The 20,091-nt window shown below is 29.4% G+C and overlaps 1 protein-coding gene across 3 annotated transcripts in view; it reads right to left on the bottom strand.

Moving 5' to 3' along the window:
• Positions 1-7,002: 7,002 nt before the first annotated feature.
• LOC145293757 (retinol dehydrogenase 14-like) overlaps positions 7,003-20,091 on the bottom strand; it is a 35,749-nt gene continuing 22,660 nt past the window's right edge. For 2 of the 3 annotated variants that reach the window (XM_080140251.1, XM_080140248.1), the window contains exon 2: positions 7,003-8,098. In XM_080140251.1, the coding sequence (XP_079996377.1) occupies positions 7,101-8,096 (996 nt within the window). In that variant the 5' untranslated portion in view covers positions 8,097-8,098 and the 3' untranslated portion in view covers positions 7,003-7,100. Of the gene's footprint in view, positions 8,099-18,035; positions 18,299-20,091 lie in introns of those variants that run through there. The other variant, XM_080140249.1, reaches the window with a different exon arrangement.

Below are 20,091 nucleotides of genomic sequence, written 5' to 3'. Positions count from 1 at the left end.
AGGTCGAAGGAAGTAGAAACGTGAACCAGGCTAGATGGACATGTGGCAGCGAGAGACTTTTTTTAAGTTGTGTTGAAAGTAACGGAAATAAATGGTTTTGTAAAAAAAAAAAAAAAAATGCCGCCCCGGATTTCATTTTATTCATTTGCTTTATTTGTTTGTCCATTTGCGATGTAATAGCTGCGTTAGAAAAGGAGACGACTTTAAGAAAATTATACACAAGGCAATGAGATAAAGAGCAGATGTATTAGTTAACACATAAAATGTCACTCGTGATATACATGAAAATACTTTTGATTGCCTTTATAATAGCATCCATTACAAGCCTAATTTCCTTCTTTTTTACATGTGTAATCATTTGGACTATGATAACAGCATATTATTTTCATTGTTTTTACTCTTGAGTGTGTATCCGTTGATATCTTATATGCTTTTAAATAAAGATGTGATTCTCAGTTGATTAACTGTGTCTAACTGGCAAGTGCTCGTCATCTATGGTCCCCCTTCGCCAAACTTTCATGAAAAACACACGTCTAGCTGAAACCACTATCAATAATTCCCTCCACTCTTTATCTGTGCCTAAACCTAAATGTAGATTCCATGAGCAAAGTTTCTTTCTTAGAACTGCATGCCTGTGGAACCGTATCCTGTTTTCTTGCTTTCCAGCTGACTACAATATGGTTGTCTTCAAGTCTAACATAAACAAGTTCTTCATGAGCCGTTCCACTCAAGTTAACAAATTTACCAAATTTCCATTACTAACGATTACTGTATTGTCCAATTGACTACTGTACACTCTTTAACCCTTATCCTCAAGTGGCCTCTAAGCCTTGATAAGTGGTGATGTCTATGTAAAAAAAATTTTGTAAAAACTGTGTCGGATATATACTCAAAAATCAAAACAATGAAAGGAATATTCTGTTGTCATAGTCCCAGTCATCACTTATCAAGGTCTGAAAGCTACTGAAGGATAAGGGCTAATGAGTGTATTGTAGTCACTGAGACAACAGCATATTAATAGTTAATGGTGGAATTGGGGTAAAAATCGATTATTATGGGGTCGCTTCGACAAAAACTTATTTACATTTAATTTAGAGATGACAATTTAGTCAGCTGGAAAGTAAGCCAGTGGAACAGAGTTCCAAAGGCGGGCAGTTATATGAAAGAAGTTTTGTTGATGGAATTTGCGTTTAGATTTTTGGCACAGATAGTGAGCGGGGGGGGGGCTGTTGATGATCGTTGTAACTAGACGAGTGTTTTTTGTGAAAGTTTCGCAACAGGGAGGGGGGGGGCCGTAGACCTGTCCATTTCTTTTTTTGCATAGACTTTATTCACCTGTATTTGGTCTAGATACGGCATAATCATGTTGACACACCGGTTCTCACCAGATCACCGAAGTTAAGCAACAATGAACCTGGCCAGTACCAGATTGGTGACCATTTGGGAATACTAGGTGTTGTATAGGGTGGCGGGACAGTGCTAGTTTCAAAGGAAAAAAGTAAAGCGCCGCCTTCCCTCTGCTAACCTGTGGGAGATCCTTGAGTAAAGTTAAGAACCCACTTCAGCCCCCTCCCCCCGATCATGGTAACACAAGTTCATGGAAAGCAGGTGACTGATATAATATGAAAGCAATCAGGAATAATTTTGTTCATGGTTTCGTATCTTGTTGTGCTGGGCAGAAGATGGCTTTGGGTAAAATGGTCAGGACAATCGCCCATTATGGGCACTGCTGGGACAGAAAGAAACTGCATCCTACTGTCTGTGCAACTGCAAAGAAAGCTATGGTAATGCATCAAAATGCTTTTGAGAAACGGCGTGAACGGGGTTCTGAATGATGAGCAACAATGAATTCATGAATGTTTGGAGGGAGAGAGATAGATGAAGACTCATAGTCGTTAATGCCTTGAATGAACTGGAGTTTGGTCAACTCAATTTTGTTCTTATCTAAAATAAAAGAAGAGCAAACATTTGATTTACAAAATGCTGATCACGTTCTCCAAGTTAGTTATTATATGCAGAATAGAAAGTGGACTTTTTTTTAAACTCTAGAGTCACTGCAAATCAAGTGTAAGATTAATGATTGCCGGGTGAGATAATACCTTGATGATTGGTGATGGTGAAAATTGGGTATGAATTAATTTATTTAAAAGTATGTCTCAACAAGAACTTGTTTATGTTATAGTCAGCTGGGAAGCAGCTCCACAGTATTGTGTTCCACAAACGAGCAGTACTGGGTAAAAAGTTTTGTTCATAGCTTTTTTTCCGGTTTCCTTTCATCAGTCCCATAACTCCAGTCACTTATTTTTTCTTGTAGTCACAATATTTCATGAGCGATGTTTTTGACAAAGAGGGAAGAACCGCTGTTTCAGTTTTTGACCTTGAAGTGTGTTTTTTTTTTTTTCAGCATCTTACATCAAGTAGCTTCACGTGTTGTCTGGAGTGATTTCCATAAAAAAGGGGGCACCTGCTGATCATGATACTCAGACTTTTTATTCTGAACTCCTTGGATTTTATATCTGTTGTGTGTGTGTGTGTGTGTGTGTGGGTGTTTTTTTTCCGTAGTGTACATTGCAACACCAGACCCAGGATTACTTTATCTGTGATCCTGCCATAAAGATGGTGTTTATCTATCTAATATGTAGCAATAATAGTGCACACACAGTGTAGATGTTAGATCTTTACAATAAAGAATGTTGATCAGTAATTTTTTTTTTTTTTCAGTGGTCTAAAACTCCGGATTTTATACTTTTGACATTTTGAGATGAGGATTGATAATGTGTGTCATTTAGATCAGAGTTTCCCAACCGTTTTTGACAAACGCCCCCTTAGAACATTCGAAAAATCATAAAATTAATTAACCAGACAATGTCCATTGTGAATCTATCTATACATTTCTCGGTTCGTCAGTTGGACGATTTTTACCTCTTTGCCAAAACCAACAGAGTCTATACCAGGGTTTCTCAAACTTTTTTCAGCAAACTTCCCCCCCCCCTTAGAACACTCGGGATACTTACTACAACCCACCTTCCTTGCATCCTTACATAATAATGTTAGATTTAGATCAGAGTTTCCCAACCTTTTTTGCCAAACAACCCCTTAGAACACTCGGATACCTACAACCGCCTTCCCTCATCCCTACATGCATCCTTACATAATAATGTTAGTAGTAGTAGTAGTAGTAGTAGTAGTAGTAGTAGTAGTAGTAGTGGCAGTACATAATTAAAGTGAAAATAAATAATTGAATATTCATATATTTTTTTTTTCAACAAAATTTTACTCTCTCAATCGAATGGGAGCAGTATTAACAACTATAAATCAAGTAATTCAATTCTCTTCCTTACAACCTTTATCTCACAGAAGAGATGTTGCTGACTACAATATGGTTGTGTTCAAGTCTAAAGTAAATAAGTTCTTGATGAGCCGTTCCATATAAGTTATCAACTTTACCAAATTTTCATTACTAATGATTACTATATTGTCCAATTTCTATTGTACACTCTTTAACCCTTATCCTTGAGTGGCCTCTGAGCCTTGATAATGTGGTGATGCCTATGTAAAAAAAAAATTCAATTAATATATCATACTATCGCTAATACAAGAAACAAATAAAAATCAGAAAAATAATCTCAAGAATCACCGATCAATGTGAAGATTGTTGTTGATGATAAGCAACAAAGTTTGAAATATTTCGTTCCATATTTGATGGGGGGGGGGGATTAGATCACCACGTTTCACTACATCCATTCGGTTTCTATTCCCAGGACACATTCGATAAATGAGAAGGATTTGTTGAAAACGTGAATCAGAAATCAGATTCACAAAACACTTAAAGAAGCTTTCTCAACATTACAAAATATGATTCTTGAATTAATTTTTCCAAATAAAAATAAATGTGATGCAATCAATTTCCACATTAGTTGTGAATCCCAAAGAAAATGGGTTAAGTAAACCTAGTAATGTTACTAGAAGCTCTCAGTCTTCCACTGTTCCCTAAAGAATCTCAGGAACCTTCTATATGATAAATTTGGCCATCACCCACCTGAAGTCTCATAACGTCCCCCCCCCCCGTGGGCTGTACAGACACTGTTGGGAGACCCTGATTTAGACTATTGCTCTCATTTTGAGTGTTATTCACACAAAGCTTCAGTTGATTTAACCTCCGATCTTCTTCAGGTGTATCTTGTCGAACTCAGGAATTTTTCTGTCAAACTCGAGAATCTGCACAGAATTTCAAATGAAACCCTTTTACTCAATTCACAAGGTTAGCATGCTTTCGTTCCATCAACCATGAATACTTAAGTAATTCGCAACTGAATTCTATTGTCGATGTTGAGGATTGAACGTTAAACCTTCATAAAAATATCATGTAGAACTGAATTTATTAATTAGTACTCTATCTGTTACACCACGACCTGATACAGCTGAAGACGGTTGGATGTTACATTGATTGAAACGTCGTGAGAATAACATAAAACTCTGCAAATTTATAAAGATCGCAGCCATGGAAGAACGCGAACAAAAATTGATTCAGACATTGAAAGTAGTTTTATGCCATTAAATATTATTAAATGAGAAATCATTTTAATTAAAAAAATCCAATTAAGATTCTGAATTACCAAATTAATTATTAATGAAAATAATTTTCGAAGAAAGTGCAAATTATGCTTAAATAAACAAACATAAAAAAACAGGGGAGATAAATAAAGTTTATCCTGTTACAGTTACTTCCAAAATGATGGTGGTCAATCAATCGCTTGATCATGAAAGTAAATATTTCATGTAATAATATAGTAATATGTTACTAATCACGACATGGCGATTAAAGATAACATTAATTTTAGTTGAAATTGATTTACAAATTAAGTAGATAATTTTGGTTTTTAATTGAAATTAATATAAAAATTAAATTTTAGTTGAAATTGACATAAAAATTAATTGACTTTTCATTGAAATTCAGTTTTGCACCTTTCAATTTTCGTTCTGATACCAAAGACGTGTCATCGCTGCTATGGAAGAATGCAAAAAAATATCTTTTTAGGCATTAAAGATAGTTTCATGTTGTTAATTAGGTTATACATCACAAAATAACAAAACATTTACACTAAAATTCCAGTTAGTATTATGCATCTAAAATTGAGAAAAGTATGCTTAAAAAGTGTCAGTATTATACAAAAGAAGCCGAAGCAAAACAAAATGGTGACCAAATATGACCTGATATCGTGTTTATCTAACAACAAAATCTGAATTTTAACTCGAAATGATTTTTTATTCAATAATATTTATGAATCTATATATCTATAAAAGTGAGAATGCGTGTATGTGTGTGAGGGCACTTCTCAACCTATATACTCAACGAATTTTTAATCTACAAACTTAGAAATTTGGTATATACGTTATTCGGACATGTGGAAAACTTTTTAATAGGTTTTCATCCAGAAAAAGGACTTCTAAGAGGTAAAAATTGAAAAATTGATACGTGGGAGTCGTCAGATGTTTCTGTTTGCTGTTTTACGATTGCGCATGCATAAATGGTTCACATTACAGATTCCTTATGTCAAATATAAGTCGGTTTGAAAACTTTTTTTGAAGAGAGAGTCACGCTGACTGAATAGTTATCATACTTGACTTACCGTCTTTAAGTTTTGGTTTTGATCTCAGCTCGAATACTTTTTTTTACTTTCAAGAAGTTAACTGTTTAGAAAAAAACGTATAACTCACTTGCACATGTGTCAGTTTCTGTATGAATTAAAATATAATATTTATGAGTATTTTTACGACTGGGTAACGCCGGGCGACCTGCTAGTAATAATTTACATATTAATAGATTAGTGTGTGTGTTATTTATTTTGTGTGTCACGCTTACATCCAAGTGACTGTCGTTTAATTGTTATGGACTTCCATTTCTTGTAATAAATAATTTTACTAAGAAGTCTTCATAAGTTTTGGTTTCAATTTCGATTATAGCTGATGGCACTCAAGTCATTTATTTTTTTTCATAAATAATTTTACCAAAAATTCTTTATAAGTTTTGATTTTGGTTTCGATTATAACTGATGGCACTCCAGTAATATATATATTTTTTATAAATAATTTTATCAAGAATTCTTCATAAGTGTTGGTTTCAGTTTCAATTATAGCTGATGGAACTGAAGTTATAAATATATATATATATATATATATATAAGCATACATGTTTTTCATAAGTTTTGGTTTCGATTCAAGCTGATGCACCCAAAGTTATATAGATATATTTTTTTATTTTTGAAATCGCAAATTTATAATATATAAAAATCGATAGAACATTAACTCTATAATAATATATACGAAATCTGAAAAAATTAAAATATCATATTTAAGCTATGACATGACAATATATTCGAATCTTTATATTTGGGTTTTAACCGGGGAAAATTAGTGCAAAAGTGTAAAAATTAAAGAAATGGACTTTGCCAGGTGAAGGTCGAATGACGGCATTACGAATATGCATGTGTAACGTAATAGCTATGGGTTCATGTTTTAATTTTCAGCTTTGCATCAAACATGTCTTCATGGCTCAGGCATCAATGTTAAAGTAAATTGTATGCTAACCGCTTTGATTTCGATTCTCGCTGGTGGCGTACGAGTCATTTTTTTTTTAACTTTTTAAATCATTGCTATATATTGGGTCAAACATAATCTATAATCTCACCTGTTTGTTTAAATGTATGTATGTATGTCTGCCTAAAACTTTTGACGGACGCAACGGATTTTCACGAGATCAGTATGGTTTCAAAGCTCGACCCTTCATCCGAAATATCGAAAAATTGGCCAAAAACATTGATTCGTTCACCTTCAACTGGGCACTTTTCTACAGGGAGGGGTAGTTTATATTATGGCCGAGCTGGTAGTATAAATTAATAATATTTAATCTAAATAACAACATTAAACTATTTTTAATGTTTAAACTGATTTTTCTGGCATTCTTCCATGGCTGCAATCATTTTAAATTACCCAACAACGTAGTGAGAATAATACAAATTCTTTATCTATATAACATATAGAACTTAATACTGAAGTTTTTTTTCCAAATCATCGGTATAATTATTATTTTTTTAAGCATTTTACTGCTCTCGTTGAATAGCCAAACCAGTAACCATCTCACTGTATTCCCACAGTTTCTTAGCCAGAACCTCATCCTTGGCAGATTTAATTATGGGTTCCTTTAAACAGTCTGTATAATAGCAGCCAGATTCATTTTCCAATTCCTTAGACACAATGCAGTTGAGAATAGTTTGTACTCCTTGTGTAACATCCTGGAAAAACATGCCCACTACATAATCGAGCATCTTCACCAAAAGAGGAATCGAATATCGTAATATATTCGTACGAACAATGCCTGGGTTGGCACAGTAGACGTTAACGCCAGTACCCTTTAAGCGGCGGCTTAATTCACAGCTAAACAGGACATTCGCCAGTTTACTACTGCTATAGGCCTCGAGTCGACCATACGAACGATCGCAATTCATATCATCAAATTTTATGGCACCCTGTTTATAGAGAAAACTCGAAACGACAACAATACGAGCGGGGGCTGATTTTTTCAGCAAGTTCAACAAGAGGTTAGTTAGCAAAAAATGACCGAGGTGATTCACCCCAAGGTGCATTTCAAATCCATCCTCCGTCTTTGCATAAGGACAACGAAAGACTCCAGCATTGTTCACCAAAATATCCAGCTGCGGTTCCTGCTCGTTCACTTGGGCACAGAATGTCCGCACTGAGTCTAGGGACGTCAAATCCAGTTTCATGACAACAATCTCAGTTTTGAATCCATCCTGGAACTCTGTAGCTTTCCTGATATCTCGTGCGGCCTCTTCTGCCCGTTGTAGGTTACGACATGCTAGGATCAGCTTCTTTGCCTGCCGTTTGGCACACTCCAAGGCTGCCTGTTTTCCTAAGCCTGTATTTGCACCTGTGATGAGAATGGTTTTGCCAATGAGGAGTTCAAGACTTTTGCAGACATTCGCCGACATGAAAAATTGCCAGTGTAAAAGGTAGATGGCTAGAGGAGAGGCAGCGGCAATTCCAGCCCATAATATAAATCGTGGGTCCACATCCATTTCTGGAAAACAGAAAAAATTGGAAACAAGAAATTAAGAAAAGAAAAAAGTAAATATAAACAAATGACACTTTTGCATTTTAGCTTTCTTTGGTTTTTAATTTTAAAGAGTGATTCAGGACAAGAGGAGACAATCACAAAAAGTTTTCTTTAAAAGTGGAAGTAATCCTTTGTAAATAAGCTGTTCATTGTTTTAATTTATTACGTAAAATGTTTGTTAATAAAATGATTAAAAAAAAAAGCACACATTCTTTCACAAGTGGTTGTTTAAAATTTATAAATCCTTATTTATATAGTAGCTGTTGGTTTAATTTATTTCAATTATAATTAGATTTGATGGAAGTGTAATGAAACCTATTTGATCAGTATATTATTTAATTATATATTATTTGGTTATATATTATTTGATTATATATTATTTAATTATATATTATTTAATTATATTATTTGATTATATATTATTTAATTATATATTATTTAATTATATATTATTTAATTATATTATTTGATTATATATTATTTAATTATATTATTTGATCAGTATATTATTTGATTATATATTATTTAATTATATATTATTTAATTATATTATTTGATTATATATTATTTAATTATATTATTTGATCAGTATATTATTTGATTATATATTATTTAATTATATATTATTTAATTATATATTATTTAATTATATTATTTGATTATATATTATTTGATTATATATTATTCAATTATATATTATTCAATTATATATTATTTAATAATATATTATTTGATTATATATTATTTGATTATATATTATTTAATTATATATTATTTGATTACATATTATTTGATCAGTATATTATTTGATTATATATTATTTGATTATATATTATTTGATTATATATTATTTGATTATATATTATTTGATTATATATTATTTGACTATATATTATTTAATTATATATTATTTAATTATACATTATTTAATTATATATTATTTAATAATATATTATTTGATTATATATTATTTAATTATATATTATTTGATTATATATTATTTAATTATATATTATTTGATCAGTATATTATTTGATTATATATTATTTGATTATATATTATTTGATTAGATATAATTTGATTATATATTATTTGATTATATATTATTTAATTATATATTATTAAATTATATATTATTTAATAATATATTATTTAATTATATATTATTTAATTATATAATATTTGATTATATATTATTTGATTATATATTATTTAATAATATATTATTTAATTATATATTATTTGATTATATATTATTTGATCAGTATATTATTTGATCAGTATATTATTTGATTAGATATAATTTGATTAGATATAATTTGATTATATATTATTGGATTATATATTATTTAATTATATATTATTAAATTATATATTATTAAATTATATATTATTTAATAATATATTATTTAATTATATATTATTTAATTATATAATATTTGATTATATATTATTTGATTATATATTATTTGACTATATATTATTTGACTATATATTATTTAATTATATATTATTTAATTATATATTATTTAATTATATATTATTTAATAATATATTATTTGATTATATATTATTTAATTATATATTATTTGATTATATATTATTTAATTATATATTATTTGATCAGTATATTATTTGATTATATATTATTTGATTATATATTATTTGATTAGATATAATTTGATTATATATTATTTTATTATATATTATTTGATTATATATCATTTGATTATATATCATTTAATTATATATAATTTAATTATATATTATTTGATCAGTATATTATTTGATTATGTATTATTTAATTATATATTATTTGATTATATATTATTTGATTATATATTATTTGATTATATATTATTTGATTATATCTTATTTAATTATATATTATTTGATTATATATTATTTGATTATATATTATTTGATTATATATTATTTAATTATATTATTTAATTATATATTATTTAATTATATATTATTTGATAATATATTATTTGATCAGTATATTATTTGATTATATATTATTTAATTATATATTATTTGATTATATATTATTTGATTATATATTATTTAATTATATATTATTTGATCAGTATATTATTCAATTATATATTATTTAATTATATATTATTTGATTATATATTATTTAATTATATATTATTTGATCAGTATATTATTCAATTATATATTATTTAATTATATATTATTTGATTATATATTATTTGATTATATATTATTTGATCAGTATATTATTTGATCAGTATATTATTTGATCAGTATATTATTTGATTATATATTATTTGATCAGTATATTATTTGATTATATATTATTCGATTATATATTATTGGATTATATATTATTTGATTATATATTTTTGTATTATATATTATTTGATTATATATAATTTGATTATATATTATTTAATTATATATTATTTGATTATATATTATTTAATTATATATTATTTGATTATATATTATTTAATTATATATTATTGGATTATATATATTTTTAATTATATATTATTTAATCAGTATATTATTTGATTATATATTATTTGATTATATATTATTTGATTATATATTATTTAATTATAATTATATATTATTTGATTATATATTATTTAATTATATATTATTTGATCATATATTATTTAATTATATATTATTTGATCAGTATATTATTCAATTATATATTATTTAATTATATATTATTTGATTATATATTATTTGATTATATATTATTTAATTATATATTATTTAATTATATATCATTTAATTATATATTATTTAATTATATATTTTTTGATCAGTATATTATTTTATCAGTATATTATTTGATTATATATTATTTAATTACATATTATTTGATTATATATTATTTGATTATATATTATTTGATTATATCTTATTTGATTATATTTTATTTTATTATATATTATTTGATTATATATTATTTGATTATGTCTTATTTGATTATATATTATTTGATTATATATTATTTGATTATATATTATTTGATTATATATTATTTGATTATATATTATTTGATTATATATTATTTAATTATATATTATTTTATTATATATTATTTGATTATATATTATTTGATTATATATTATTTAATTATATATTATTTGATCAGTATACTATTTAATTATATATTATTTAATTATATATTATTTAATTATATATTATTTGATTATATATTATTTAAATATATATTTTTTGATCAGTATATTATTTAATTATATATTATTTAATTATATATTATTTGATTATATATTATTTAATTATATATTATTTGATCAGTATATTATTTAATTATATATTATTTAATTATATATTATTTAATTATATATTATTTAATTATATATTATTTAATTATATATTATTTGATCAGTATATTATTTAATTATATATTATTTAATTACATATTATTTAATTATATATTATTTTATTATATATTATTTTATTATATATTATTTTATTATATATTATTTGATTATATATTATTTGATTATATATTATTTAATTATATATTATTTGATTATATATTATTTAATTATATATTATTTGATCAGTATCTTATTTTAATTGGAATTCATTGTTGAGATGAATATTATTTATTAATTTATTTATTGCAAACTATTATCCTTATCTTTTTTAGTTGTTGTTTCACAACATTTCGGCCAACTATTCCTCTGGCCTTCGTCAGGTGGTAACCACGACAGGATAGAAACTCCTAATCTCCTCAGCAATTACTGTCATCCATAGTTGTTGTTGTCTCACCACGTTTTAGCCAAGTAAGCCTCTGACTGGCTTTGGGTAGGATTGAAACCGCTATCTTCAGACTATTCTCACCAGGAACCGTAGAGATTCAACGTCTCTATCCACTGCGCCACGGGCCTCGAAGGGCAATCATGGTTGGATTTTTTGGTCTTATAAATCCACGTTTATTCATTATCTGATCTTCCATGGTCGGGTCGAAGGCCAGAGGAATAGTTGGCCGAAACGTTGTGAAACAAGAACTAAGAAAGATGAGGATAATAGTCTGTAATAAATAAATTAACAATTTCATCAGATCGGCAACTTTGCAGGGAAATACCACATTGTGCTTTGTCCAAGCAACCATTCCATAATTCATGCACCCAGCAAATGAAACATCCACATGGCGGACAAGAAAAAGGCAGAACTGGATGAACTGGTACGAGTAGGCCAAGAAATAATCCAAAATGTTGAGCCAATGGATTAGGTGAATAGTATTGTATATGTACACAAGAGAAATGGCAAACTTTGCCCATGTTTAGACCCTAACGATCTAAACACGGCCATCATGCGTTGCCACCACAAATGCCCAACCATGGAGAAACTCTCGCACAAACTGTCTTGTACTAAATTCTTCTCCAAGCTAGATGCAAAAAAATGAGTACTGGTCAGTCAAGCTTGACAAAGAGTCACACTTACTGACCACTTTCAAATCACCCTTTGAGAGATATTCTTTCAGAAGAATGGCCTTTGGCCTAGTTATGTCACAAGATGTTTTCCAACAGAAGATGGACATGATTATTGAGAAGTGCCCTGGAACATTAGCATTAAATCGATGACGTGATCATCTATGGAAAAAAAACAAATGTAAGATCACAGTTCAATGCAGACACACACAGACATGCACATAAAACACAGTTCAGCAACAGCAAATCATCTGGAAAAAAATCACGAAATCAGGTTGTGTCGTAAAATTAAATCTCTTTGCCCCAAACCAAATAATAAAAAAAATGAATGAAACAAAACGACACCTTCTTCTGATTTAAAATGCGCCGCATTTATTTTTAAACAAGCACAACAAGGTGAATAAGCAAAGGTCCGATCGATAAAAGTTCTTTCGAAGTCATTATGATTAGAATGTTAGATGAAAGTCCTTTGTGGAATCAAGGAGTTTAGAAGGTGTGAAAATAAGGAGATTATTTTAAAGTTTGTGTTTTATCTAGCCAAGTTCGTCTTACTTAAAAGTCCTATGAGGAATGTAATTCATGAGGAAAGTAATTCGATGTTATTGATTAGAAAATGGGCGGAATGGATGCTTGCGTGCATAAGTGATTTTTGAGTGCCCGCGTGGCGTATGTCATCATGGTGTTGACGGCGTCAGCAGCGACGATGTTGTGAAGACGAGAGGCATGTTCTTGTAACAGTGTCAGAAATTTTGTGAAAACTATTGAATAATTTGACCCGCTATCTTTCCAAGCTTATAACTCCTCGAAAAATGTAATTCAAGCCCTAATTTTTTTTTTTTCAATTAATGGAGCAAGGACCAAGGTTTCATTAAAAAAAAAAATTAAAAAAAAAAAAAAAAACGTGTTTTTTAAAAAAAAAAAAAAAAAGGTTTTAAACTTCGGACTTTACAGGTAAATTTCTAAAAAACACTACTTTTTTTTGTTTTAAATTTGAATATATTATTTATTGATCTTTTATCTTCAATTTGTGATATATAAAACTTTGGTACATAAATTAATTATTTACTTTTTAATAGACATTTGAAAATGGGGGTGGCGTGAATTAAAAAAAAATGTTTGTCTAAAATATTATATTCGATTTATTGGAAAGAGCATAAAATTTCACATTGAGCCTGAAAATATCGTAAAAAGAGAATCAATAGAAAAATTTTGATAGATTTTTAAAGTTTAAAAATTGAAAAATACTGAACTCGTAACATTCAATTAATTTCATTACTATTTTTTTTTAAATATTTCTATTACTTTTTATACAACTTTAATAGTTTATTTTGGAAGTATAATCCATAAAGAAAATAAACAACCACCTTTAAAAGAGAAATTACGAGTTTTTTTTAATATTTTATTCGCAGTTTCGTGTTAGGGGTGTCAAAAATTCCTACAAAAATTCTGATACACCTAATGTTCTTGTGTGTCGTCGAAACGACCGAATGAACAAAACGAATTGAATTCACTAAATTGAATTAACCCTAGAAGACTATTTGACGCGTTTTTATACATTTTGGGCCGGCTCCAAAAACAAGATTACTACTGCACTAGTGCACTGCACGACTGTAACTGCATATATTTTGTTTTTTTGGAAAAGCGTTAAAAAGACAATCTTCTGAATTTTCTCATTGCTCGCTTGTGTCACATGATACTGTCGCCAACTACGTCCGCTAGAAATATGTTCATTTTACTTTTGTTGTTGTGCGAAAAGTGTGTGGGCGTATTTGAAATTGTGCCGTTGCTGGAAGAACTTATTTTTGTGCAAAATGCGCGGGGAAATTGAAATGTATAAAGGTTCGTTTATTTGCGCACGAGCATGTGTGTGTGTGTGTGTGTGTGTGTGTGTGTGTGTGTGACTGCACAAACTCGAACAGGTACGATCTATTGGAAAGGTTTATACCTGAAACCCCTTCCAGCAATATTCATTTCTTTAATGAAAGAGGGATGTTATGCAATGAATTATCTTATCCTGTTTTATTGTTTAGCTGTACGAGTTACGTCCCTTTGAGGAATAATAAAAATGGCTTCTATAGCTCAATGACGTTTCTTTTTTCTTATTATTATAACTCCTTTGTACTAACAAATATTTCAAAAAATGTACAACTATATTAAAAAAAAAAAAAAGAAGCTAATTGTGCATTAAATCTACCGGAATGCATTTCGGCTTCTTCGTTCGTTCACAAGTCAGCCATTTTAATATTTTAGGGGGGGGTGAGGTTTTACATTTGAAAGAAATTAGGAAACCTTTAAACTGTCGAATAGGAAGTCATATCCAACCTTAAAATACTTACCAAATCCTCATGTATTAAAAGACTGAAAGTTTTGGAAACTTTTTACATCCTATAATTTTACATAAATTAAAATATTTCTTTAACAAAACTAGGGTTCTTATCCAGAATTCAACCCGATTAAAAAAAAAAAAAAAATACAGAAAAGTAGGGACTGCCAAAAGTCACCACAGAATTACCCCCACCTTATATGTAACACGATGTAACTTTATTATAAATTAATATTATCAGTATAACTTTTGTACCATTTAAAAGAAGAAGGGCAAAATAAACCAGTAATAATTTTTTTTTTTAATTTTCATCGAACGAAAATAATGAAATTGCGAGACGAAAATCGTGTTTACATAATTGGCGCTTTAAAATAACTTTCCCATGTAATAGACATTCCGAACATGAAAACATACCCGTATTTAATAAATCTAGCAAAAAATCAACTAATAGTCAGATTTTCGTGAATTTTTCGATACTTATCCATTTTAGAATGAAATTACATATAAAGTGCAGTTTTCGTAAAATATACGAGGGGAAATCTTTTTTTTTAGTGCGTGTTCACCCCCACCATTTGTTTTTTTAATTCGAACAAAATATATTTAAATCTATCGAAATTGTTATTTTTGAAACATAAGAGTTCAAATAAGTAAAAAATATTTATTTTTTTTAAATTTAAATACACATATTGAACAAAAATTTACCTTGAAGTTGCAATTGAAAGATTGATATAAACTTAATATTATGTTGTTTTTTTAATAGCGTTTTTCGAATGAATATATACAGCTGAATTGCCAAGAAAAAGAAACTTCGTAAACATTAATTAATTTTTAAAAGATTAAAACGATTAAAATTCCATTATTTCAAAATGTTCCGTTGCAACATAATTTTTAATTGTGTTTAATTTTTTTTTTTTTTTAAATATTAAGTTTTAATATAAACATGACTCTTGTCAGCTATTTTATCGCCAGATTAAAACCAATTTGAAAATATTATTGCACAATATTAAGCATTTTGTAGTCCCCCCCCCTCATATTTTGTTTGTCTCTTTTTACCGAACAAAATATGGAAGCCCGTAGGTAACCAAAAGAACATTCGGATTTGTATTATTGTACACAGATTCGAAAAAGTTGTCAAAAAACAAATAAATGTTATCAAAGGCAAGATAAGTTACTTTTCTACCAAACTGGATACATTTTTTGTGTTTTTATTCAATGTAACATGTTTATTCAGCTCGAAAAACATGCCGTGTTTACCGATGTATTGGAAAATTCAAAATGGCGCCCGACTCTCTCTTTAACACAGTAAGTTTGGGAAAAGGTGTTATAAATAATAAACTAGACAAAATACTGTTAGAAATTCGCTCAATATATGTTACCATGACATAAGTTAACATATATTCGGTGTTTTTTTAATAGTATTTTGTCTAGTTTATTATTTATAACACCTTTTCCCAAACTTACCGTGTTAAAGAGAGAATCGGGCGCCATTTTGAATTTCCCAATACATCGGTAAACACTGCATGTTTTTCGAGCTGAATAAACATGTTACATTGAATAAAAACACAAAAAATATATCCAGTTTGGTAGAAAAGTAACTTATCTTGCCTTTGAAAACATTTATTTGTTATATATTTGGGGGTTTTTTGACAACTTTTTCGAATCTATGTGTACAGTAATACAAACCCTATATTTGTTTTTTGACAACTTTTTCGAATCTATGTGTACAGTAATACAAACCCACTTAATTTTTCAGATCAATTAAAAAAGCATCAAAAACTACGTAACACAGAAAAATGATCCACATTTTGTTTTTGAAAACTTTCTTGTTATTTTAAATGTCTGCTAAAAAACTCTTTCGCGATGTGACAAGTCACCACACGCATGATGTAAGAATAGCATAAACGATGGCGGTGAGTTGACACAAAATAGTGCGAGGGTTCAGGGGTTAATACCATGCAGACGGTAAATTTGCGACGGGTTTAAATATCAGATTCGTTGTCAGCGACCTCGAAAACCGAAATAAATAAAAATTTTATTGGTCGGTGTTCTGTTGTAGTTAAAGTAAACATTTACCCATTAATTTTTTTTTGCTGGTTGCCATGGAACTCAACGCCCAAGGAGTACCAAAGGTGCTAGTGCACTTACTAATCCGCGCTATTATTTTTTTTAATCGTATTTCCAACTTTAATTAAAGTTTTATTATATGTTTCTTTATTCAATTGTAAGGTTAAAGTACAGAATAGGTACAAAACACCCTCCCCTCCCTCCACATATTCAGAATGGCTTTTTAAATAATAACGTTATTATTTCAGCACGGATCAATAAGTTCATGAGTACCAAAAAAATCAATTTATGTACTTTTTGGAATATGACATATTTTCGTCCCGCGATTTTACGTCATTTTAGTTTTTTTTGTTGTTTTTTTTTTCTAATTAGGTTGAATTCTGGCTTTACAGCCAAAATTAGATATAGCTTTAAGTAAGTAATGACTAAACGATAACGCGAAATAAAAATTAATGTAAATAAATAAATAAATAAATGTTGCTCCCGAGCATCGCCGGGCAGTAAAATCTAGTCAGTGTACAATTTACGGATCGTGCTGAAAACTTTAATATTTAGGAACACATTCTTAACATGCAGGGGCGGGGGGTAACTATTCTGTATTTTCACCGAACTATTTATAAACCAAAAATAACGTAAAAATTGAATTTAATTTGAAAATCATATCTAAAAAAAAAAATAAAAATAAAAATAAAAATAGCCGAATTTATGAACTGTGTTAGTATACTTATATAAGAAAAATAATAAACGGGGGTAACAGCAGTTTCGTTTTAGTTACCGTTTATGTTTCCTTTTCTTTTTTTTTTTTTTTTTTTTTGTAGGACTAAGTTTAATTTTTTAAGGTTCTAAGGTTGGACATTTTTACAATTAATAGTATTAGCAAGTGTTTTAACTAATATCCCTTTGGGCCTTTAACTATTTATGTTGCAATAACTTAAGAACGCCGTAAAAAAGTGTTCAAAAACTTTTCTTTTTTTTTTTTTTTTCGGAAACACCCGAAAAACTTAAAATATTTACGAATTAAATAAAAAAAAAAATAAAATAAGAAAACGTTTTTACTTACTTAAGGCGACGAAAGATAAATGAATAAAAAATTTAAAGAGGGCGTTTTTCTAAGACGAATTGTTTATCATCTAATAAAACTTAATTTTCGCAACTTTCACCTTAGTATCCGTCTTCTTTTTTATTTATTTATTTTTTTATTTATTTATTTATTTTCCTCGTCGTAGAAAGTGCTCGGGTTTTAAAATCGTTGTGTTGAAAAGTAGATTGAGGGGAGAGGTCAACAAACTCGGTAACTTTTGTTTCCTCTCGTTCGAACAAAACCACTAACAAGTCTTAAAAAATGAATAATAAAAAAAAAAGCTTGTTTTTAATATGTAACCTCATTCTATCACAGCGTACGAAATGTCAGTTGACTTACTTTTTATGCTATAAATAAATGAATGTCATGCAAGGTGCTTGATGTACGTTAACCCTTAAAAAAAAAAAAAACTTTATTTTTATTTTTAATGCTTTTATTTGGTATATTTGAAGATTAATACCTTCTCCCCCTCCCCCAAATAAACAGAGATTAAAAGCATTCCTGTAATGATCTAGTCTTTGTTGATTGGTGTTTCTGTGCAGTTCTAGGAGGTCCACCCTCCCGGGCTTTGCCTTCTCTCTTTGAGAAGGGCGCCTGGGACGCTCTTGCCAGGAAGTGCCGACGGGGCTACTCAGGCACTTTTTGCGAGTTAGAGTTCCCCCTCCTCGGGGGCGCTTACTTCTCAGTCCTCCTTTCCGACCTTGGTGCCACAATTCTTGCAGTGGAGGAGAACTAAATACCCCCTCAACTACCCCCCCCGCCACACCAAATGAGATTCTACTTGTTTTAGACGATTACGTGTGTACGAATTTCGATAAAAATGACAAGAGTGGATAAATATTTTTTTGTGTTGATTGGTGATCTTTTAAAACAACGCATTTCAGGTGAAAACATTATCACGTATTTACAAATCATGTCGAAGTCAATATAAATGCCCAAAATTATGAAGAATGGTCCAGACCAATGTCAACTTAAATGATTAAAGCCAAAATCAAAATAAACATTAAGTTATCAGAAAAACAAAAGAAAATCTCAAATTAAAAATAAAACAAAACACCTAATAAAAATTGTTTGTTATTTTTTTCAAGGAAAGTCAAAATACTTAAAAGTGGAAAAAATATCAGTCGAAGTGAAATGGATGAAATTATGACGTGTATGTTTGAAAGTGTTATTGAAAATTGTACCATAAACAAACCACACACACACACAAACAAAAACGGGTGCAAATAGTTGCAAATATGATGATTGCAGCGTCTTGTCAAACGAGTGCCACTCCCTCAGACACTTAAAGTTCATGAGCCCAAAAATGACTATTTTTTAGTCCTACCGGTGAATTCACACGCTCAAGCAGGCATGACACTGAAGATGGTCATTGAGATCAATTATTACATCCTTCCAGCATTTGAAGCCTCCACGCGTCACAACTTTTCCATCGCCACAGGACCACTTTTATAGACAACTGCCTGAGGGAGTATCTATACACCGATGATGTTACAGAATCTTAGCTTCGTATAACAGCTAAGTCTCTCTCTCGGTTCAAAATGTTGAGATCCAGCAACAAGCAAGAGCAAGATAGCCAGCAACAAGTTAAACTGCAGACCAGCTTAATGCGGGTACTGGTCTCCAGCTTTATGGTTTTTTAAATCAGAGATTTGCTTCTCCTAGAAAGGTTGCCTTCACCACGACTTACAGGAGTCCTCTCCACCCCAACACACACACACAAACACACACGGTGCTAGTTGGCCGTTGACCCCGAAAAAGGGTTCATTCACCCTTTGGAAGGTCTTGTTTTTAATCCTTCAAGGAGACTAGCCACTCTCCTCACCAAACAAGTCTGGTGGGGATACCAGTTTAGTCGCTGGTGAACCGACCATGGAGCAGGTAGTACTGGGTTACATGGTATCAGTAGCATATGACATGACCTGTTGCAAATATATGCCCTTACATACATACACATATGGTAACATCCACACAATCATGAGGCATGAAATAGAAAGCTGACTGAGACAACATTGTCCCTTTGAAGCTGCCCCTG

The sequence above is a fragment of the Euprymna scolopes genome, chromosome 15, assembly GCF_053919585.1.
Source record: "Euprymna scolopes isolate OS-2025 chromosome 15, ASM5391958v1, whole genome shotgun sequence".
NCBI classification, from domain to species: Eukaryota; Metazoa; Mollusca; class Cephalopoda; order Sepiida; family Sepiolidae; genus Euprymna; species Euprymna scolopes.
The sequence above is the reverse complement of the archived record's forward strand: the minus strand, read 5'-3'. Positions and strand labels throughout refer to the sequence as shown.